Source organism: Paramormyrops kingsleyae, chromosome 23 (assembly GCF_048594095.1).
Source record: "Paramormyrops kingsleyae isolate MSU_618 chromosome 23, PKINGS_0.4, whole genome shotgun sequence".
NCBI classification, from domain to species: Eukaryota; Metazoa; Chordata; class Actinopteri; order Osteoglossiformes; family Mormyridae; genus Paramormyrops; species Paramormyrops kingsleyae.
The window spans coordinates 7,896,983-7,920,489 of NC_132819.1; the positions used below are offsets into that span (position 1 = coordinate 7,896,983).

At 46.2% G+C, this 23,507-nt stretch overlaps 1 protein-coding gene across 12 annotated transcripts in view; it reads left to right on the forward strand.

The window, feature by feature from the left end:
- adgrb2 (adhesion G protein-coupled receptor B2) overlaps positions 1 to 23,507 on the forward strand; it is a 211,889-nt gene that overhangs the window by 89,676 nt on the left and 98,706 nt on the right. For 9 of the 12 annotated variants that reach the window (XR_002840637.2, XM_072705364.1, XM_023832061.2 and 6 more), the window contains 3 exons: positions 7,660 to 7,740; positions 9,668 to 9,853; positions 17,267 to 17,431. Coding sequence is in view for 11 of the 12 variants with exons in the window: in XM_072705364.1 (XP_072561465.1) it covers positions 7,660 to 7,740; positions 9,668 to 9,853; positions 17,267 to 17,431 (432 nt within the window). In the remaining variant the exon portion in view is untranslated. The remainder of the gene's footprint in view (positions 1 to 7,659; positions 7,741 to 9,667; positions 9,854 to 17,266; positions 17,432 to 23,507) is intronic. The other 3 variants (XM_023832063.2, XM_072705367.1, XM_023832067.2) reach the window with 2 other exon arrangements.

Sequence of the window (23,507 nt, forward strand, 5' to 3'; positions counted from 1 at the left end):
ATGCAACAATGGAAATCAGCATTATTTATTACAAAGATGCCATGCGTGTTTTCAGACAAATTAGTATTTATTAAAATATTATACCGTAGGTAATTATTTTTATGTCTACATGATAGAACTTCCTCGGCTCAATTGGTAACTTAATATAACTTAAATTTGTTTCAAAATAAAAAATGCACTCTGCATGCTATAACTGTGCCTCATTTCATATTCTAATACAAATATGCTTCTCAAGGTTTCAAAGGTATCATTTTTCATGTAGAGAATAAACCTGAAAGCAGTTAATGCCGGTGAGGTCTGCTTTTTATCATGTTACGCACATTCTGACCCGAGCAGAATCAAAGTGCTGTGTTAATTTTTCCATTTCTCTCATGTGTTTGAATTTATATTGAGCTACTTTGCAGCATTTATGTTTAATTGCCCTCCAGTGAGAGGTCAGGCAGCAATTTTCCGGCCCTAGGCTTGTCTCACGTTGGTATTCTTCCCGTAAAATCTCTGGGGCGACACTTCGAACATAGTCTGCCATCTCTGCGATCTTCCGCGTGACACCCACCCCTCTTGAGTGGGATTTGTGCCCCCGGTTTTCCATTAAGAGCTCTCTGCCTCTGAGAGCCCGGCTCCCTGGCCCCCAGTCCCCTGTGTGGCGAGGGGCGGGGGGGGTGGGCGTGTTCTGGTGCATTTTCTTACTCATGTGACTCTTACTCATGTGACCTCGTTGGCTGTCCTGTTATTCGGTTCGAATTACAAGGCACAGATCCTGCTGTGATTACCCGTGACTGTTACTCAGGATTAATTACATGTCACACAGTTTAAATTCAGCCTCGGTCTACTCATTCATCCGTCTTTCACTGCCATATCCACTACATGGTCACAGAGAGTCTGGATTTGGAGGTTGAAAAGGGCAGAGAGGCATCAGTGACGGTGCAAGACTGAGTGAAATTTCCTTAGTTTTTGTACAGAAATGGTGTGATTTAGGGGAGACTCAAGGCGTCGTCAGACGCCGCATGGATTGCAGCAGTAATGATGACGTTTGTATTTAATTGTGACTAAAATTTCCTATAACTACAGTTGTAGAATTACAGGGATGACTTGCTTTGTAGGATAGCAGATTTGCCCTGTGTGTGTGTGTGTGTGTGTGTGTGTGAAAGCTGCCTGGCCCCAGAGTACCTCCTCCCTGTAAATCATCAATTACAGTACAAACATGTCATTGGTTGGTCCCTCTGCATGAATTATCACTGGGGAGGGGCTTCCCCATCACCACGGCAGCGCCGTAGAGCCGCATCGTCCATTTTAAGTCTCGGTAAGTAGCGGGGCATCCATGCGTCCACCCGTTCCTCTGCTCCGTGTCCCCAGCATGCACTCCTGGGAGAGGCCCGGAATCCTCATCCTTCCCAGAACCGCCAGGGTAATCCGGAGACCCGCAGATTTATCCGGCACCTCTTTGCTGAGCTAAATCCAGAAACGGCTTTGACAAAGGGGGAATCCATCTCAATCTGGCGACTCACCATATCTTCCCTTTCAGTCCCTCTCTCTATCTCGAAATGAAAACAATTTTGTCTGCCCCCTCCCCCCCTCAGTGATTCGCTTCTTTTTCGAGTAACATTACAGCCCCTTGTCCACGCAAAGGGTCTTTACCACACAATGTTTCCTCACCGATTTCACAGCGTGTGTGTCCAACGGTGTCCTCACACATAATGTCAGCTTCTCGGTTATTCTCAGCAGACATGACCTCCATTGTTTCATTTTCTTCTTTTTTAATAGAATTGGGGGTGAGAGCTCTTCCCTTCACGGCCTCTGGCTATTCTCCAAGGATGTCTGGTCATTTAGGATGACTGGCGATAACTGTATGATGTATTCTGTTAAAACACAAACACTGTCCCCACACACACACACACACAGGTTTGTAATTATATCTTTGTGGGGACTCTCCATTCATTTCTTTGGGGAAAACTCTAATCCCAATAACTCCAATATGATGACTTTAACACCCACCCAGCGCTAATCTTAACCATAAGGAACCAAAGAAAAGACAAGACTTTTGGCATTTTTACGTTTTTGATTGCATTCACAGATCTTTGACCTGAAAAATGGTCCCCACAACGTCAATAAAACAGATTTTTATCACATTGTGGGGGACATTTGGTCCCCATAATGTAATATAAGCATAATCCACACACACACAAGATCACTGTCTCCTTCAAGCCCAAATGTACATGCTGATAGTCTGCTTTCCTGGGTACTTGACATTAGATGTTAATTACTTAGCAATTCCTAATCGAGATCCAATTACACTCAGAACCAGATAAAAATACTTCATGATGTTTTTGTGTTTTTTTAGAAGAGGTAATAGAAGTCTACACGATGGACACTTTTATCCACTTATTGAGAAAGCAGGGTTGGACAGTCCTTGGAGCAATTGGCTTGGGTGACGACCTTGCTCAGGGGCCCTGGGATTTGAACTGGTGACCATCTGTTACACAGGAACAGCAGGCTAACCTGCTGAGCCGCGCTCCTCCCCCTGGTTTATTCCTGCTTGGTCCCGATGTCTGTCCCCATCACTGTACTTACACAACCCGAGACTCGTGCTATTTTCTCTCCAAAATGACACTTCTTTTTTCCCCTTCTCTCTGCACTTCCTGTTAACCCCGCTTCCGTCCCGTCCCCGATAACGTCCTTCCTGCTTCTCTCGTTCCCGTGTCAAATGGCTCCGTATCCCTTCCTTGCCGCTGCTCTTCTTACAGTCCATTTTTACCAGCCGCTGTTTTACGGGGACACCTTCTGGCAGCTGGTCCCCGGAGAGCCACACGGGCCCTGGACGTCCTCCCAGCACACTTTGGCATTTCCTGTCACACACAACGGGACACACGTACAGCCGCACTTGACAGCGCTGTATATACCTGTACATATCTCGCTTCACTAGTTCTGGGTCATGGGCCTGTCCTAATCTTTCATCGTTGGCTGCAATATTTCTCTGAGGTCCGCAAATATACATCTGTGGGGGGGGGGGGGGGCGGCTCGCTATCTGCCAGCCCTGCTGAACTCAATATGAGACGGGTTTTAACCCGTCCCGGATGCCATTAAGCAAACCGCAGACTGGGAGCATGCAGGGGGAGTGGTGTGGTTTAGTCATTAAGGGACCAGATCGGAGATCCGCCGCAAGAACAGACGCCGAGGTCCGCATGTGACCAAAAGTAACAAAAAGCCGTCCCATAAATATATAGAAGTATGAGTAAATTTAGTTAAAAGTTTGTGGGTAACATCATGCATAAATATGAAACACCAAATAAGGTACACCATACCAGTCAGCAGTCTGGACACACACCATACCAGTCAGCAGTCTGGACACACACCATACCAGTCAGCAGTCTGGACACACCTACCCACAGAACGGTTTATTTGTACTATTCTCTGCATTTTTAAATAATTATAAAGATAGCAGAATTATAAAATAACACTTATGCAATTATGCACTGACCTAAAAAGTATTAAACAAAAAAAAAGTCATTTGTTGCAGGTGCAACTCTGTGGATTGGGACTCAGGAGTTTGCTGGTTCAGATCCCGTGGTTGGCGGAGTGATGCCACCATTGGGCCCCTGACCAAGCCCCCTAACCCTAATTGCTCTGGGGACTGGCTGGCCCTACTGTCTCCTCTATGCCAGGTCCATGAGGTGGCCTCCTGGGATGCTTTCCCAGCTGTCCTGAAGGAGGTCCCACATTTAAGCTGAGCCCTCATTGGCTGCTTTTCCTACACTGTCTAGTCAAACTCCTCCCAGACTATTTCAGCTGTGTTTAGATCATGTGATGCCCGTATTGCTCGTCTTTGTAGGTGGTTTGGGATTTCCAAACTTTTGACTGGTACTGCATAAATACGTGACAGCATGCAGATGCTTGACTCATCCTAGCCTGGGGTGAAAGAACAGGAAGTGTATCAGCCTGAGAGGCTGACAGAGTCAGTGGTTCACGATGATGCTCAGCCACAGCCTTGGTCGAGTCCCACTGAATACGACCAATAATGCAGAGCCAGACCAATTAAAGGCTTTTGCTCTGACAGCCTTAATTCATTTCCAGCAATGGCAAGTGCGGGGGGGGCGGGGGAAGAAAGAGAGAGACAAAGAGGGAGAGGGAGAGAGAGACAAAGAGAGAGAGGGAGAGAGCCAATAACTCACCATTCAGTTGCATAAAACCCCAGAGCGTGCTGTATAATGTACACCTTTCCTGTGCCGAGTGCTGGAAATGTAAGCAAATTATGCATGGTTAACCTGTCACCGTAATTAAAGTTAAAACCCACAAGTCCATTTGAGGTGTACGGGGGGCAGGCGGGGGAACGGAGACGAGCGCTGCCATTCACAGCAGCCAGGGGTCGGGGGCCGGGGGCCGTGACAGGTATCCGTTATGTTTTGCCCGTGAGCTGAAGTCCCTTCGTGGGCGGCCCTCCCTTTCCGTTTTGGCCCCTCAGAACCTCTGAGGGTTGAATTAATCTGCAGGACAGAGCAGCTTTGAATTTTTGAGAGAAATATTGAACTTCTTTGTTGTGCTTGCGTGTGTGTGTGTGTGTGTGTGTGTGTGTGTGTGCTCGAGTAGTTTGAAACACACAGGACTCTCCTATACTCTCTTGCTGTTGTGCGTGGGTGCGTGTGGGTGTGCTCAGTGACTAAACACACAGGACTCTACTATACTCTCTTGCTGTTGTGCATGCGTGTGTGTGTGTGTGTGTGTGTGTGCTCAGTGACTAAACACACAGGACTCTCCTATACTCTCTTGCTGTTGTGCGTGGGTGTGTGTGTGTGTGTGTGTGTGTGTGCTCAGTGACTAAACACACAGGACTCTCCCGTATGCTTGCTGTGTAAAGAGTCCCGAGAGGACAATCAGCCTGCAGGCCTGCAGAACCCGCCTCTGACCTTCCTGTGAAATATAGGCTTCCAGTTATTTCATCTCCTTTCGGGGATGGTGGGGGGGGGCAGTCATGGCCCCTTATTGTCTTTCGTGTGACAGCACAAATTAGTGCCGCCATATTGACTCACAGGTCAGCTCCCAGAACCATAATACCAATAGGCCCACATAAGTCTGTCCAATCAGATCTGTTAATGCAAGCAGTCTTCCCCCCCCCCCCCCCCCCCCCCGCACTGTCTGTGTTTGTAAAGTTTGCTGTATCTTCATCAGGAATATGACCGCCTCAGTGGTCACAGGTGATGAGGATGTTAAGAGTCCGAAGGTGAGCATCTCCTACATAAGGAATCTGTTTATTTACCATTTAGTGTAGTAACTGTTTGTGACCAAGAGGGGGCCCCAGAGCTCAGGGGCCCCACACAAATGAATGTCTGTATATGTGTGTGTGTCCATGTTCATGCGCTCTGTTCCCTCTCCCCTTCATTTTGGGAGGGGTGTGACTCAGCATTCTCACAGTCTTTTATTTAAATTACACGTTTTCGGGATCTAGGTGTCATCTGTTATCCTACCCCCCGTGTCTTTGCCACGGACTGACGGCATAAATAATCACTGCTGTCAAACAAACAGCATCTTTGCTAGATGGATGACAGCAGTTTATGTGTAAATACTGCCGGAGACATTAGTGAAAGCTCCACAGAGACTTCGTTATACGATTGACCATCCATATACAGACTGTAAATCCCAGGAAACAATATTAAGTGCAGCATCCCAATCAGGCCAAAGTTCAAAGAGAGGCACGGATGTTGAATCTTTGACAAAGGCACCCTGCATATGGATTCTTTCTTAAGGATACAGTTGCCAGGTTTCCAGATACATGCAGCCGCATCGCTGAGGTATGTCGGTTGCTCTGGACGACAGTATCTGCTAACTAAGGAAACACCAATAAAAATTTTCGTCCAGATCAGATCAAACTTGCATGCCATCTCTATGTCATATATTTCTATCTTGGGTCTTTAAGCTTTTTTTAGAGGGAGGGGGATAGCAGGCTGTGGTCTACCGGTGGGAATAACAAAACATTAGTAACATTATACATGCCAAACAAATGCCTCTCTCAGCATCCGTGCCCTGGCGGAGGGGGGGTACCCAAATGACCGCCTGTGCCCCGCAAAAAATGATAACCGAGTCATGCTATAAAAGATTAGCCTATGAGCCCTGCCTCCCCCATGAAAATCCTGCACCCGCCCATCAGATCAGCACCAGCCCTGTCCTCTCTCATCATCATAGCTCATTAGCGATAACTTCGCAGCCTGCAGAGACCAAACCCCTTGCTGAGAAGCATCCCAAGCCATTGTCCTGCATGACCCAGTAAGCTGTACAGATCAGTGCAACAAGTCTTCATCCATCAAAGCTCTTTATAGACACAGTCACGGACGCACAAATGTGCACAGGGCCAAGGCAACACATGCCAACGCACAAGTACGGCGGTGGCCCTGTGAGCAATAAGTGCCAAGCCAGACCAATTAGGGTCCTTCAATTGAGCCTAGTAGCTTTAATTCATCTGCTGTGTGAGTAGGAGAGAGAGAGAGAGACTGGTCAATAACTCAGCATTTCAATCGACTGAAAAACATTATTGCGTCTTCACATCCGCCTCTTCAAATATCTCTGCTTTCTGCGTCCGCAGCATTCGGGAGAGAGTTTCTTCCTCTGCCTACAAACATCTATCTCCGGACCATGATTAATTAACCTCCAGTGCTATCAGCATCCTATTTTAATAAGTTGTTTTGCTGAGAAAAGGTTTCCCTTCCAGGGTAAATTGTTATGCAAGAAGGAATTACCGTAAACAATAACGTTGGAAGGACTTTCTTCTGCTTTGTAATTTCAGACACTTACGAAAACAGTTCTGGGAAAGTGCCTTAAAGGATAATCTGGTTCTTTTTATTATTATTTTTGGCTCTCCTTTAAGTCTGGAGTGTATTCTGCTATTGGAATATGTCATTGTGTTCTTGCGAGATGCGAGTATTCAAAGCCCTTGGCATTTAAGAAAGATGTTAAAGTCATCTTTGATCTGCGTGGATGGGTGCGTGGTGGGGGGGGGGGGGGGGGTATCCTGAATACAGTCCATGGCCCAGACTCAAGGAAGGCTGTGTGCATGTTAACTGGTTTACTAAAGACAGTCTGATTGCCCTGTTTCATGGTCTGATGGAATGGGTTGGGGGGGGGGGGTCTCGATTTACTGCCACTTGTTAAATAAATTCAGAGCTTGGTCAACAGGTGACAGCGTTGTGCTGTCAAATTCTAGCTGATTACACTGCCTTGTCTAACTGGGACAATTAAATCATCTGATCTATCAGCGGGGTAATAAAATCCAGGCCCATGTCCGTCTCCGAGGGCAGGATTAGCCAAAGTCTGGAGAAAAGTCAAAGAACTAGTTTGACAGTTTCAATATAATGTACTGCTGTGTTTAGGTAAGTTGATTGTTTACTTGCTTTCACCCTATGCAAATTTTTATCCATTTCTTATGTTGTTGTTGTTATTATTATTTATTATTATTATTATTATTATTACTATTTATTTCACTTTGCTATCCATTTTATTTTATTTATTTGTTTGTTTGCTTCCTTCATTGGCCCATCTCGCCTCAATGATAAGCAGCCCTCGGGCTTCCTTACGGATGCGGCACTGGGTGTTGCCGGACTTGAACCCTCGACACATGGGCCTCCCTCAGCTCTGTGGCCCTGGGGCTCCTCATCATGCCTCCTGTCTTGTTGGCAGACCGCGAGGATGAAGACCAGAAGGTGAAGACGCAGAGGCCGAGGTCAGCAGACCAGCCCGGCATCTTCCAGGCCCAGACAGGTGAGCCCCTGCTCCTAATTCCGGCGCCCTCCCCCAGGAGAAACATAGATCTGCAACTGTCTGAACAGGGTCTCCAACTATAGCTAAACATGTTTTTTTTTTAGACAGTATATTTATTTATTCACTATGTCTATGCCGAATGTACAAATTAGTTTTCCTCGGTGCTGCCCTGAGGTCTTTGGTGCTGCCCCAAGGTCTTTGATGCTTTGCACGCAATGTGTGCAGAATCCAGAATTGAATTCGGAAGTTTATGCATTGCAACACATCAAGGGGGTCCAATTATGCTAAAGAAATTCAGGTTAAACTGGATGGTGGACCTTGACGTCCGTGGAGTGGGGGTGGGTGGGTATATTTGATCACGTAATTAAACGGCCCAGCAAGGACAATTTTTGAGGATGAATAGGCCGTCTCTGAAAGCTTCTCGAACCACTTACGGTCTGATTAAATCTCCAACTCCAAAAATAAATGGGCAAAAACATTACCACCCCCCCCCCCCCACGCTTGCTCATTTAATAAATTTGGCCTTTGACTTTAATTGAGTTGACGATTATGAATCCTGGGGGGTAAGGGGGTGTGTTAGATTGCATTCCTGGCTGTCGAATGCTTACAGTAGCCACATAAAGGCCAGTAAAGGCTCTCTTTGAAAGCACTAATGGACACAGCCCCAGTACACGTCCAAAAGTATGTGGCCACCAGCTTGACCAACATCTCATTCTGAAACTAAGGGTATTAATATGCAGTTGGCTGGCCTATTGCTGCTATAATGGCCTCTATTCGTCTTGGACGGTTGTCTATCAGATGTTGGAACATTGCTGGTGGGACTCGCTGCCATTCAGGTTGGATATTGATGTTGGGTGATCAGGTCCCTGTCTGTGAGCCCGTGTGACCAACTTCTCAGCAGAACCTGCTCCCAGACGTTCTCACCTTCACAGTCATTGCGGTTGACAAAGGCAGCTCCAGCAGGACAGGAATGTGGTGAACGGACTTGTTGGAAAGACGGCATCCTCTGATGGTGCCAAGTGGAAAGTCTCCTCTCCTGTACGAACGCCGTGACTGTGAGCTGAATTATCACCTGTGTCAGCAATGGGTGTGGATTAATTAGGCAGTTCCTCTAATTAATAGCAGTTTCCACATACTTTTGGACATACAGGGTATGAGTCAGCAGGTAGCGTTTAGGTAAAGCCTTGGAGATCCACGAAGCCGCATTATTGGGACGCCCTTGGACTGAACGCCGGGCCTGAACTGATTCGCTAAATAATGTAGCTATAGGGAGGGGTGCAGTTTATGGCCCAGACAGTACCTTGCTGAGAAAGGCCTTTTTGTTAAATATTAAAATCCTGTTTGAATATTGATGCAGGTTACAGGCCCAATATCACTGAGCCCTTCTGTTCACACATTATAAACGGTGAAATAAAATGATTTACCGTCGTATGTATTTACCTGCTAGTTGCCAGAAAGGCATGAATAAATGAGTCAAAGTAAATGTGGTACCGTTACTTTTGTGACTCTCATGTTATACATCAGCCACACTGTTACTTTGTACGCAAGAGTAACCAGTATGCAACTGTGAAACCAGTTTATGTCAGACCCGCCTCCTTATCTATAGAGTTATTCTCCTTTTAGCACAGTTATAGTCAGGGTGTAACGTCAGGTCATCCTTGGGCTGCTCTACATGTTGACTTGGAATGATAGAGGACTACTGAACACCGACAGTTTCCAGAACACTAGCATCTCGTTCGGACTGTAGCCTGTACCCCTTATGCTGCTGTGATGGGTGTAGACAGACGGATGGATGGATGGATGGATTCCACCATATAGATGTGCTGTGTCCACACCACCGTCGCCCCCATCAGGCCTTTCCTTTCGGCGCCGTGAGCCCCCTGACTGGCCTCTCTCTGTCCCCCGGCGCCCCCTGGTGGCGGTGCAGGCGACCCAGCGGCGGAGTCCTGGTCTCTGTGGAGCGTGTGCTCGCTGACATGCGGTCAGGGCTGGCAGGTGCGCTCACGGTCCTGCGTCTCGTCGCCGTACGGCACGCTCTGCAGCGGGCCGCTGAGAGAGACCCGCCTTTGCAACAACAGCGCCACCTGCCCAGGTGAACCGCCACGGCAGGCAGGTACGGAAACGCCAGGAATCGGCCGTACATTCACACGCACGCATGCCTGCACACTGCACCCGTTCAGAGGTATAGGCACGTGAACGTACAGTTCGTATTGCATATACACAAGCATAGAGACACACCCACACACACCCATGCACATAATGCACAATCATACATATGCACCATACAACACAGAAATACAGTCACTGGTATATGTGCCTAGACGTTCACATATATAGGCCATCACTGGCATATGTACCCACACACTATATACTGAAAAACACATACAAATAAGTATATTCAGTGAATTACATACATATCATATACACTAATATACACACTGGCATATATAGTCATGCAATATATACCAGCAAACACATACACAGGTATTCACAGTGCTGTTCAACTGTGAAAGAAAATATTTAAGCTGTTTTTAAAGTGTATATAAGCTCATATGTGCAAATTAACAGTAATGCACCGAGAACGTGTTTTTTTCTGTTTTGACAAGGCTAAGCTAACGCACTTTGACAGATATAAAATTATAGTTTTACACCAGCATAAAGAGCCTATGACTGGCACAGTGCTGTGCAGTGTATTACGCACACTGGCACTACACACACATACCAAAGTACACAAGTTTGTACACGAGTGTGAAACACACGTAGGTGAGCAGCCGGGGGATGAAGCAGCAGCTCATCGGAACAGCGGAAGGTTTAGCATGACTCAGCGATTATATAATGCATGCAAATACACTGTGTTGTTTCAGCTCACTGTTTGATGACTTGTGACCGCAGTCAGCTGGGAATCCGATTCTTTCCAGAACCACGCTGGTAACCTTTAGAAGGGTTTGCTAAGAGGATTACAGCTGCTTTCCGAATGACCCTACAGTTTTAATTTACAATCGGCGTATAAACTCATTATGTGTCATGGATTGTCTGTGGGATCCAGGTGGATCTGCAAATGCTTGATAAATCTCACAGCATTATCTTGAATTTTTAATTTATTTTTCTTTTGACTAAGAAGCCGCTAGTACATTTGGTGTTGAGTGGTCGACCGTTCCCTACGTGATGTAATAACTGTAGCATGGAGGCTCCTGACAGATGATTGGTAGACTGTTGTTATGACAGAGTGAGCAGAGCATTCTGGGTCGTTATCCAGGTGTGACCTCTTTTTCTGTGTAGTACCTAATGTGTGGCATTTCGGCCCAGCGACAGGTGCTGCAGTCAGCCAAATCTGCAGCCGTCCTGCAATCACCCAACAGAAAACAGTGTTTGTTTTCCTTTTTTTTTTTTTTTTTTTGCAACATCTGACATTTATGGACATTTTAATGAGATGACAGCTCCTCTGATGTCTTCATTGTAACTCAGTATAATATGCAGCTCTTATTTTTATGCAAATCTGTCATTCAGTTTGCCCGTGTTTGAGTCTCATTTCCTGTTCAGTAGGATGTCATTTTTTGGCCAGTTCCATTGATGAGATATTTCAGTGGTGTGTTTGTTTTTTTCCCATAATTATTATTATTATTATTATTATTATTATTATTATATTATCTCCTCCCAGGAGTGCAGAGGTCCTGGGGCACGAGGAGGTGGTCGGTTTGTCTGATGATGGGAAAATCAGAGCAGACAGTCCCAGTGGGTTTATTATAGAGTCATTGGCGCATTTACTGCACTGAAGTCCACCAGCTTTAATAACCTCTTTTCTCGTCTGGACACCAGCCCGTTCTGTTGGGTGCTGGGGAGGGAGGCCCCGTGACAGTGGGAGGCGGAGCTATATTACTATGGCCACCTGGGACGGCTTCGGTCTAGTGGCTACGCGATTAGCGTCTGAGCCCTCGATATGGGTCCCGGCTTCGCTGGACAGCAGCTGTGTTCCGCTTGGTTACGCCCCGAGACCTGTAACCCACCTGCTGTACACATTGTGGCACCAGCTTGTGAGAACACGACTCAATCCGGCGTCATATCCTTGGCCTACGACCTTCAGATGGCCCCTTAACCTAGGTCACTTCCAGTGGTCTGCACTAGCGTGTGCGTGTGCGAGAGAGTGCACACACTTTCTGTCTTTCTCTCTAGTACATTCATGTAGATTCACTTATTTATTTCATAGACGCTTTTGTCCAAAGAGACATACAGTTGAGGCAGGTCTTGCATCACAAGCATGCAGCTGTCAAGAAGCCTATTTAGGCTGATCTTCCAGACAGTAACAAATGCAAGTTAGCATTGGAGCAAGGGCTGTACTAAGCATGGTTACATCGGAAAAGCTAATCACAATCAAAAATAGCATGAGGACTATGCTCCAACTATAGGGGATAAGGGGAAAGGTCATCCAGTGTTGCCAAGAGGCCCATAACCAAGGAACGGCTAATGAAGACTGAGCAGTTATGATGTAATGATGATGTCATTGGTTGGGCGACATCGCTGAGGTGTTCACAATGAGATGGATCTTGAGTCATTTCTTGAAGGTTACGAGTAGCTGGCTGGCTGCAGATGGGTAGCTTGTTCCACTGTCAATGGACCTCACATGGAAACAGGGGGGTGTACAGAGGTGGGGCCACAGGGGCACTGACCCTACCTAAAAGCTGATTGGCTGCTGGACTGCCCCCTCTCCTGTCACTCACCAACTAAAAACATATCATTGGCTAATAAGAGTGGTCCATCAGTATGTATCATGGCCCCTCTTATGCCCCCCCACATGGAAAATGATGTGGTGGAGAAATCACGGGGCATGCTGACCATGGAGGGCATGTGTAGGAACAAACAGAAGACGGACACCCACACAGCAGTGCATCCCACTCAGAGTATCCCCTGCTGGGCCCGACGCCTCCTGGGATAGACCCCAGGACCACCTGGGTACTTATAAATGCCGGTTGCCAGAACGCATTACGGCGAGGTCTTAAATTAAACAAGGAGCCCTCCTGCAGGTACACGGACGCTGCAGCTCGCGAGCTCACCTGTCACGGCAGCGCAGCTAATTTGCATTAGACAATTACAGCAAGGCGTGTTTTCACATGGGTGGACTGTTACTCCACATTGACCGCCTGTGCATCATTTGGAAAATTATATTCACAGCTGCTTACTGCTGCAGGTTTTTTTTTGGCTGTTGAGCACGGCCCTTAACCCCATTGGTCCAGGGACTGTCTAACCTTGCTTTCTCAATTGCACTTTGCTTTGGGTAAAAGCATCTCCTAATGAAATACAATTACAATTAAAATATTATCTGAATGAAGCCTCCCTTTAACCCAAGTAACCCCCCCCCCCCGCCCCACTACAGATTTTTAAAAACCGACATTCATCCCTTCATCCTGACACCCAGCACCCTCATTATGACGTTCCCGCTATGTGCACAGTCAGTGTGCTGTTAATGGTTTATCACGCAGGGGTTGAAGGTGATCACCAGCTTCATCTTCTCATTTCTCGCCGGGTTTCGTGAGCTCTGACTGCTGGGTTTGCCTCCAGCAGTCGGTAGTGATTGTCTGTCAAAACGCTGTCATTGTCTTCGCCAAAGTTCCAGCATTGGGCAGTGCCCCGCCCATCCCCGTCCGTGTGGGGTTCTATGCAAAAGGCAGTAATGATTACAAGTGACTCCATCTGCTTTCTAATAAAGACTCCCCACGAAAAGGTCAGGCTAGTTTTAAAATTAAATTCCGACACGATCGCGGAATCTCCTGAAAGAGGATTATATTTATTAGATTAGCATCATCCGCTGAGCCGTGCGAGGACTGGAATCATTTTTGTGGTATTTATGTCGGCGTACTGCTTGTGTGTTGCTGGCACTTCTCGATATCCCTGGCCCATTTCGCACAGCTGCTTGGACCCTCATCTCGACTCTTCATCACGTAGCCGAGATGGCTGATCAGTGATTAGCGCGTCACTAATTAGCCCGATGGTGTTTGCCTTCCCTCACGTTTTGTGACACAGTTGTGGAGTCGCAAGTGAATAATGACGTATATTCTGGATTTTCTTCAGGGTGGCATTTGCAGTGACAGAAAAGTACAGATAAATGTCAGCATTTCCAGAATGGATTTTTTTTTCCGGGTCTAATTTTATCCAAGTAAGATATATACATATATACATACACAGTATATGCACACTAGTTCGTTCATTCTAGTGATGTGACAATAAAAGTGATTTGTTTTGATTTTGATTTGACTTTGAAATCGGCAATGTTATTTTCATTATTTAACCAAAACATAGTGCTACATTACATCTCAGCCCTCACTTCCCTAGGGGCAGCATTGTTGTTGACATTGTGTCCCTGTAGGACTGAGCCTGATGCATCACCAATTTCAGTGGCCACCAAGAAATCTTCAAGCTACCACAAGGGGGAGCAATTCTGAAGAGTTTCTCTGGTCTCTGGTGCATTGTCTTTACTGACTCTGACTTTTTTATTGATGGCAGTAGAGAGTGGAAGGGATACCCAATTAGTTTTGCTCAGTGGTCACCAGTAGGTACTTGGGTTGCTCAATACCACATCCAGTTGTTGCTGATGACATATTTTAAATGATGGGCAATATTTTCCATGATGGCTAATAGGATTGTTGATACTCAGACTTAATTATATTCAGCAATGGCTAGGAAGGGGCTAGAAGCAGCTTGCTCTGATTGGCTTGCCCTCCAATGGGCCTTGCTGTTCACCATCCAATTGGCTGACAGTGGTTGCATTGTGGCGGTGTCCCAGTCCCTGCCCCAATCACTGCGAAATTGTTTGGGGTCTATGGCTCATATTCACGCCTTCACCATATGAGACATGTCCCCTCTACCCCCCTGCTCTGCACTGCCACCTTCTGAAGGGTGAATCTATTCCCCTCCACAGCGCATCCGTTTGTATGTTTATTGACAGGTAAAGAATATCTGGAAAGGAATCGAGGCTCAGTCATAACTTCGCTAATAGCTACATAATCCCTCTTGTGGAAGTCGGACCCTCAAGGTCACAGCCTCAGAGTAATACAGCCAGATACGGCTGAAAGATGGGGAACTCTTAATGTCACCCGCAGAGCTGTCACAAGCCACGGAGCATGGAAAGGTGCGTGTGAGCGGTGCAGGTCCAGTTCGGGTCTGCTCCAGGCTGTCGCTGGGAAATAAACAGGCAGTGCGACAGCTAAGCTAACAAGCAGGCCCCGCAGGACTGAAGCCTCTCCTGGCTCTGACATGTGAAAAGGAGACTGTCAGGATTGCACACAGACCAGTGTATTCCTCACGTTCTGCGAAGGACGCAGAGGCCAGAAGAGCGAGCCTTAGTCCGGTTCCTTATCCATTACAGCTTTTTACTGAACTCTACATAAGCCTCTCCTTAAAGCTTTAATAAATATCGACTGGATGTCGATTTGCCCATAGCAAATTCTGGATATCCGGTCGTGAACAGAATCCCAATAGGAAGCCGTATTTTTGACACCTGTGGGTAAAAATGTTCTTAATCTACTGAGCAAGAGGAGGGCCGGATATATGTTTTGTGATCTCTGTGGCCCAAAAATAAAAGTGAGCTCTATTTATGAGGGCTTCCTATGATCTTTGGCTTGGGGGGGGGGGGGGTGTTTTTCCCCCATAATCATTTCCAACCCATCTCAGAGAATACAAAAAAGATATTTAAAAACAGTGGGTCGCAGATGAGGCAGACTCCGTCAGTGCTGAGCGCTCGGCGCCTTCAAGGAGGCTGTCTCTGCCTCCGCCTCTCTTTCTTTTCTCCTCCTCCTCCTTCCATTTCTTGCTGTCCTCGCTTACAGAGTGGCCCAAGAGTGATCAGATGCGCAGTATTTTGAGGGTTTCTGATAGCTGTAAATTTTGAGAATGAAAAGAGGATGAGAGTGAGGAGGAGAAAGAATAAATTAAGCCTGATTTTTTGTTATAATTACCTATTTTGTCGATCGGCAAAGAGGTCTCTCTTTAGCTTTATTTATGACTTTCATAAACCGGTCAAAATCTCTCCCACGTTATCTGCGGCATCCTTTCCCTTTCCATTCCCCTCTCTCTCGCTGTCTCTCTCTCTCACTGCCCCACAACCTTCCCCTGAGCTTTATGCAACTGCTTGGAATCAATTATTCATCGACATGCATAATGTTGGCTACTGTCCTGCTGTAGGAGTGGGAGGCCAGTGGGTCTGCCTCGGCTCCAAGCCCTCGCGGCAGGTGGCGGGAACCTCGTTACAAGCCGAAGGTGGGACAGCTGGTTGATTGATGACGTCAGAGGTTTCTTTGGTCTACCCCGACTGCCCCCACGTGTGGCTGTCATGCTCTGTGGGCGCGACGAGGCCAAGGCAGTGGAAAATGAGCTCTTGGGGATTCCTCGTTCGAGGGAGAATTTGTCGAGGCACTCCTTGGTTCCATTTGCTGTCACAGCGAGTTGATGGTCTGGCAGCTTTCGCTTGCTTCATCACGGGACGCCCGTTCATTCCACCTGGTCGTGTCACTGTACCCCATGATCACAGCACAGTGGGAGAAGATCCTCTCATAATACAGTGTCACTCTGTGTTTACTCCAGGAATCCTCATTATCATAACATAGTTAATGTAAATGATAACAAACTCATCGCCAGCTGCACAGGACCTGGACCTGAAACCAGCCCATATACCTGGAATCTAACTTCCCTTTACAAAAAGTGCAGTTTCATCTTGACATGCAACTAAAGTTATGCTTCTTTTTTGCAGGTTACTGGTTATATTGTACTCTGTTATCAATTATTTATGTCTGTATTTTGTCAGCTGTTGCTACTTCAGGATGCTCTGGCTCACATTAACAACACCAACACCCTGATGAAACACAACAATAGTGTGATGCAATGTGCCAGTAACTGCTACATCTTCCTTTAAAGTTTGTTGTAGATACATAAATAAGCCTCTAGACAAGACTTGCTAGAACTGTGGGCATATGGTGATCTGCATTTGTGGGTCAGCATCTCACTGTCGTGCTTTCGCTAGTACCCACAATGCATTGCGACAGGCACGATCCATCTGGTTGACACCTTAAGCGGGGGGAGATACATCGACAAGAGATGTGTCAATCATGGTATATTCCGAATTCCGATTAATGGAGGGGCTGATGGTCCGTTTCGGTTCTGCTCCTGCTGTAGCCATGCATTCTCCATTCACCATGAACTCTTCTCCCATTCTCTCCTGCCAGTTCTGTCTGACACAAAGCCATGACACCCACGTCTCACCAAAGGCATCAAGGGACACTAAAGTCCGGGTCCGTGAAGGGGCCAGGGCGGTGTGCACAAGGGAGGTGGGGCGAGCAGCACAGGGGAGGGGCTAGGAGGCATAGCCACTCCTACCTCATTCCCTTTGGCTGGTGGTCCCCGACACAGAGGTGGCCACGCCTGCCTTCCCTGTTCCACTGTGGCTCGTACCAATGTGCCGGACAGCAGGGGGTGGAATGCGGCTGAGTCCCACCCCCGCCTGGCCTCCCCCCCATCCTGTGGTTCTGTGGTATTCTTTCAGTGCATGGGCTGTGGGAGGAGTGGTCTCCGTGGAGCCTGTGTTCAGCCACGTGTGGGAGGGGCTCTCGGACCCGGACCCGAAGCTGCGTGGCCCCCCAGCAAGGCGGCAAAGCCTGCGATGGTTCAGACCACCAGTCCAAACTCTGCAATATTGCGGTTTGCCCCGGTTAGTACCATCCCCCGCTCCCATCCTTTCTCTAATCCTCTATGTTTTGCTCACGATCCCTTCGTCTTCGTTTGTCATTCGTTTAAAGGTCCCTTCGTTAGTTCTGCCTGCATTTCTCGCTCGAGGTCAGCCTCCACTTTCTGTTAGGTTCTCTTTATTTTTTTGGAGAGGATTTTCTACCAATCTGTACAGGCAACAGGAGAAACAGATGAAAAGATTATAGCCCAACATAATCATTAGATCCGGACGCTGGTGGGTAATGCAGTGTGCGCTTTCTCTATCTTGGTCTGGATGTTTCAGCGCATTGGCTTGGTTATTGAGTTTAGCTATTGCCTTGCCGGCAGCCTTTTCAGAAATCATTACACCCGTATAATAAATCATCAGGGGGCTGCATTCCTGTCTTGTGTCAGTTAAAACTTTCCTTCGCTGGAAAACCCTTATTTGGTCACCGCTCTGCTGTGAAGGTGACTGACATTTCCTATGATTTGATTTCATGTGATGATTTTTTGCATTACGTGGCAGTTATTACCCATCAATTAACAGTGGCAGCAGTCCTGTGTGCCGTAACCGTATTTAGAAACACCCTCTGGATCGTGCTTCGGTAATATATGCAAAGATCCAGGCGGAAATCGATCGGAAGAGGTGTCTGACCCACTGAAGATTTGCAGTTGGCTCCCCGCTTCCCCTTCAGAAGCTGACACAGGCAAGGGGAAGCATGTGTGAGCTACATGGGCAGCTGCAGTTAGAGATGTATGAGGTCTCATCAAACCTTCATCTCGGAAGCATGTTCTCCTCCTATGGTCAAAACAAACAAAAAAAAAGCACAAAGATATTTTTTAATTATATGATGACTTTTTCTATGATGGGCTGGTCCCCCATCCTGGTTGAAGGTTAGGCTGCAGACCACATGTATAGAGCAAGCGGTAAAGAAGATGAATGAATGATGACGTTTTTCTTGATCAGCGGTTACCCATGCTTTGTTCAGATGACCATGGGTAACCTCATATACAAAAACCTATGAGGTATGTTTCCAGTTAAATCTCAGATTCATTCAATGCACTGTTGTTCATGGGACTGGTCGATCTGCTGAATAATGAATTCTGCAGTGCGGGGGGTTCTGATCCCACCTCTGTGCTCTCTATCTCTCTCTCTCTTTCACACACACACACACACACACACACTCTATCTCTCTCTCTCTTTCACACACACACACACACACATTTTATCTCTCTCTCACACACACTCTATCTCTCTCTTTCACATACGCACACACACACTCTCACACACACAAACACACTATATCTCTCTCTCTCACACACACTCTCTCTCTCTTTCACACACGCACACACACTCTATCTCTCTCTCACACGCACACATACATTCTATCTCTTTCACACACACACACTATATCTGTCTCTCACACACACACTCTCTTTCATGCACACACACTATATCTCTCTCTCACACACACTCTCTCACACACACTCTCTCTTTCACACACACACTCTCTCTCTCTTTCACACACGCACACTCACTCTATCTCTCTCTCTTTCACACACACACTATATCTCTCTCTCACACACACTCTCTTTCACGCACACACACTATATCTCTCTCTCACACACACTCTCTCTCTCTTTCACACACATACACACACACTATCTCTCTCTCTCACACACACTCTCTCTCTCTCTTTCACACATGCACACACACTCTATCTCTCACACACACTCTCTCTCTCTCTCTTTCACACGCACACACACTATCTCTCTCACACACACACACACACACACTCTCTTTCACAAACACACACTCTATCTCTCTCTCTCTCTCTCACACACACACTCTCTCCCCCTGTACGTGGAGTTTGCATGTTCTCTCTATGTTTCATGAGTTTCCTCCTGCCTTCGAGAGACATGCATCTAATCAGTGTCTCTGAAACGCCTGAAACATACAGTATGACTGTGGCAGCTGTTTCCAACATCTGACAACTTCAAACTTCTGATCTCCACGCCTTCATCTGTGTATATATACATATAGCAGTTTGTTCCCGTTTATCTCCCTTTATAACTCAGCTGATGCTTCACATATATTTATTTTGTGCTGCCTTTATATCTTAGGACCCTCAAATAATTCATGAAGAGTCTTTGGTGACTCATCACTTGATTCTCAGTAATAATTAATATTTTGAATTAAAGCAACATTTAAAAATGTATTTAATAATTAAACATACTTCTGTCACTGCTCTCAGGGAAAGAAGTTGGAGTCTGCCATTTTCTCCTAATGAGGTACGAACTGCAGAAAGGGAACATCCAGAAACGCGGGTAATGGTGTGATTTCTCAGAGTGAAGCCTGCAGTCTGGGGCTCCATCCATGTTGTGTTCAGGACTCTTCAATTACCATTACTAGTTTAACTGGTTATTTAGCTGCACTTTCAAATTTCATTATTTGAACAGTTAGTGAATTCTTATTAATTGAAATCATCAGTTAAACGCTTAATGAACGGAAAATCGGTTCATTTAACAAGTAAGCGGTGTATGTTGTTATAGCATTTAAGCACGATTGGGTTCTGAAACCGCACTAGTGTATAGCAGCTTGGGCCCTCATGGCTGCAGTGTCTTTAAATATCTTTAAATAGTCGTCTTCTGTGATAAAAAAAAAATAAAAAATCTGGCCTCGATGTTAGATTCGATGGCATCGAGCGGTTAGCAGAACACCCTGAAGATGTGCGTCATGGTGGGAGGGTGTCCAATGCCGACTCTGTCCAAGGTGTCACGCTCAAGAAAGGGCTTGAAGGATTGGAAGAGGATACTCTGAGCGCATAACAAAAGGATGTGGAGGAGTAGGCCACTACTATAGCTGACAGGCAAATCAATAGGACGCCTACTGTAGGGGTCCTGTCTGGCCCAAGTCTCAAGCCGCTTTGTGATTAGATAAAGAGTTATTCAAGTGTCTGTTCCCAATGGTCTGCTGTGTCCAATAGGGCTATAGCTAAATACTTGCTTACAGGGAATGGGCACTTTGGTCTCTTAGTGTCAGAACAAGCCACAGAACATGGAAATATGGAACTGAATCCCAAATTAAATGAAGGATGTAGAATGAGGGGATTTTCTCCAGCATAGCTGGCCCACAGCCATTGTTCTATAGCAGTCTAACAGTTCTGTGCTTATATGTGATTGGCTTTTTGGTTGCCAGCACAGCCACTTAATTAGCAATGTAACACGCGTTGACGTGTAATTGCCTGTCGCAGAACACCGTGCAAGGTTAGTCCCTAGGAATGACTTCAGGAAACAGAATAGTGAGTAAAGAGATGGTTGAAACCAAAATAGCACTCTTGCCCGTTCTAAAGTGCCACGCCTGTCATTAAACGGCTAGCTACTGAATGCTGCAAATAACAATGACAAGAACGGAAGGTTTTCTCAAAAGGACACACTATAGGATTGTTGGGAAAGTCTCGAAGTGTCAACACTTATTTTTAGAGCCGCTTATTTTATTAAAGAAATTAATGTCAATATGAAGTCCTCCCAGCGGCAGAAATGCCGAGGTACGTGTGACATTGTGCTTCGCCTTGTTTCTGGCCTGGCTTTGGGGTTTCTCAGGTGAACGGCAATGTGCCAGTTCATTGTCCAGCTAGGCTGAGGGGCTCTGTTTCCTATGCTAGCTGCTAACTTTTAGCATAGCTATCTCTGTGTGGCACATGCTAAACAGCCAGTGTATGTCTGATTGTGTGGCTCATAGGATTTAACTTTCTTTCATTTGGGTTAATTGGGGTTTCCCCACAGATGTCCCTTTATCTAAATACTGAATGTCTTTGATTATTTTTGTTTAAGTGGTTAATGCTTTGGCCAGCTCAGGACGTTGACGTAATTGGTCTGATTTACATAGCGCTCGTCTTCATTGTTCTTGGGCCTAGCTGCCAAGACACATGACCTCAATCCTGCAGGGGGTCACGAGCGTCTGCTAGCTTTGATTCCGCACACACAGAACCATGGAGAACCTGTCAACCAATCAGTCTCCCCACGTGCTATGATCAGCCTGGAATGCAAATCTGGATTTTTTTAATTATCTGTCTTGCATGCATAAATTCACCTATTAAAACAATTTATATTTAATGAGCCATAATACCAGGTGCTAGCAAGCAGCTACATTTAAAGAAAACAAAACACAACCGTTCAGTACAGCAGGGCAGTTAGTTCATGTTCAGGCAGCCATTGAAGTTGTTTTTCAGTCATGTATGTGTAAAAATGAATCTGCCCCCAAAACGATAAAGCAGAAGCAGTGTCTGCATAGTACGCTTTCTAAAAATATTTCTTTGTTGCCATAGAGATTACAAGGAGAAAAAAATCTCAGCGGATGTATATTCATTATCTAATGGAAGTGATTTAAATAGTATATTCTCGTATTTTTATGCTTTTGAATCCCATCCTGCTGTTTAGGCCTCGTGTACATTTGCTGCATCACGATAGTTGAGTGGGTTCCGCGACTTGTCTGCTGAAGAGGTGTGGATTGCCATTATTTATGTGGTCATCCGATGTTTCAGCACAGGCACAATTGACCGATTTGTTTAATGACATATTTACAGAAAGTCCATGTCGTATTTTATCTCAAGGGTACTACAGCGGGGGGCCCTTCCATTAAACCTGCAGCCTTCACGTTGCGAGTTTGATCTTTTTTTTTTCTGCATCTCACTTCTCAAATAGAGCAAGCCTTGGCGCGGGGAATGTATGGCAATGCTAAGTGGCTACAGAGGGCCCGCGAGGCGAGGTAGGGCGGAGTTTCCGGGGGTGTCTATGTGACGAGAGCTCTATAGGCCACTGACAGCCGTCTCCTTCTCAAGCAATTAGGGGCTTGTAACCTCAAAGTCTTTCCAGCGCCTTGTCTCCTGCACAGGTACAACCTGCTCATCCCGGCTGATGGCTAATGACCACAAAGTACATGAATCAGACCTTAAGAGCCCAGCTGAGAGTTTTTTTTATTCAGGAGCCCGCAGGCAGGGCTCAGTGAGTCATTTCCTAGGGTGATGCTCTCATCTTCCCAAGTGATGCCTAGATCAGACAGTTAAGATACATATATCAAGTTCATCATGTGCTGGCTTCCAGTGTCGACAAACACCAGTGGTCGCTGGTTGTTATTTTTTTAGACATTTCTGGGCCTACAGATCCTCAGAACTTCTGTAGCAGTTTTTGTGAGGGATGGTGTGTGGCTCAGTGAGGTAGGCCTATTTGACCATCGTCGGAAGGTTGTCAGTTTGAATCCCGTCCTCGGTAGAATAGTCACATGTCTGTTGGGCCCTTGAGCAAGGCCCTTAACCCCCCTGAAATGCTGTAGGTGCATCAGATAAACAGCAGACTCTGTGCTCAGACCCCGAGCTTCACTCTCACGTGTGTGTGTGTGTGTGTGTCTGTCTGTCTAAAAGGAGAGCATGATGGGATATATGAAAAGAAGCATCCCAATGTACCTGTATCATAAATTGCCAATAAAGCAACATTTCGTTTCACATGGTTATATGACCAAATATCAGCTAACGACAGAATCCTAATGTACTGTATGGCTGCAGCTCAGCTGGGCAAGGCTGCAGTGTTATACTGTGTTATTGGTGCTGTATGCCACTGCACCAGTTAAAAGGAGAATTAAATTCCCAGTGCCGTGCTAAACAGTTTAATAGTCTCTCCCACCCGGACTCTTTTGTCTCACCTCATTTTACATTTAAGGAATTAGGTCCTACAAGAAGAGGCACGTTTTGTAAACAGATCATTAGAAATCTCCTGCAATGAATTATTAATTTGGATATATGCCACAGGATCAAATGCATTACTGTTAGATTAATTATAAGAGGAGACGCAAAGCAGTTTTAAACAAAGAACGGTGAATATCTCTTTGATTATAACCGACATGCAGGCAGTTTCATGGTGAGGAATATTTTTGTTTGATCTCCAGGGTCTCTCTCTGCTGTCCAGAAGTGCTGGTTTCATGAGGGTTGATCTGCACGAAAATATATGCACCCCCCCCCCCCCCCACACACACACACACACATACAATGCTTTCACAAGTCAGTACCCCAAGCACCAATACTTCT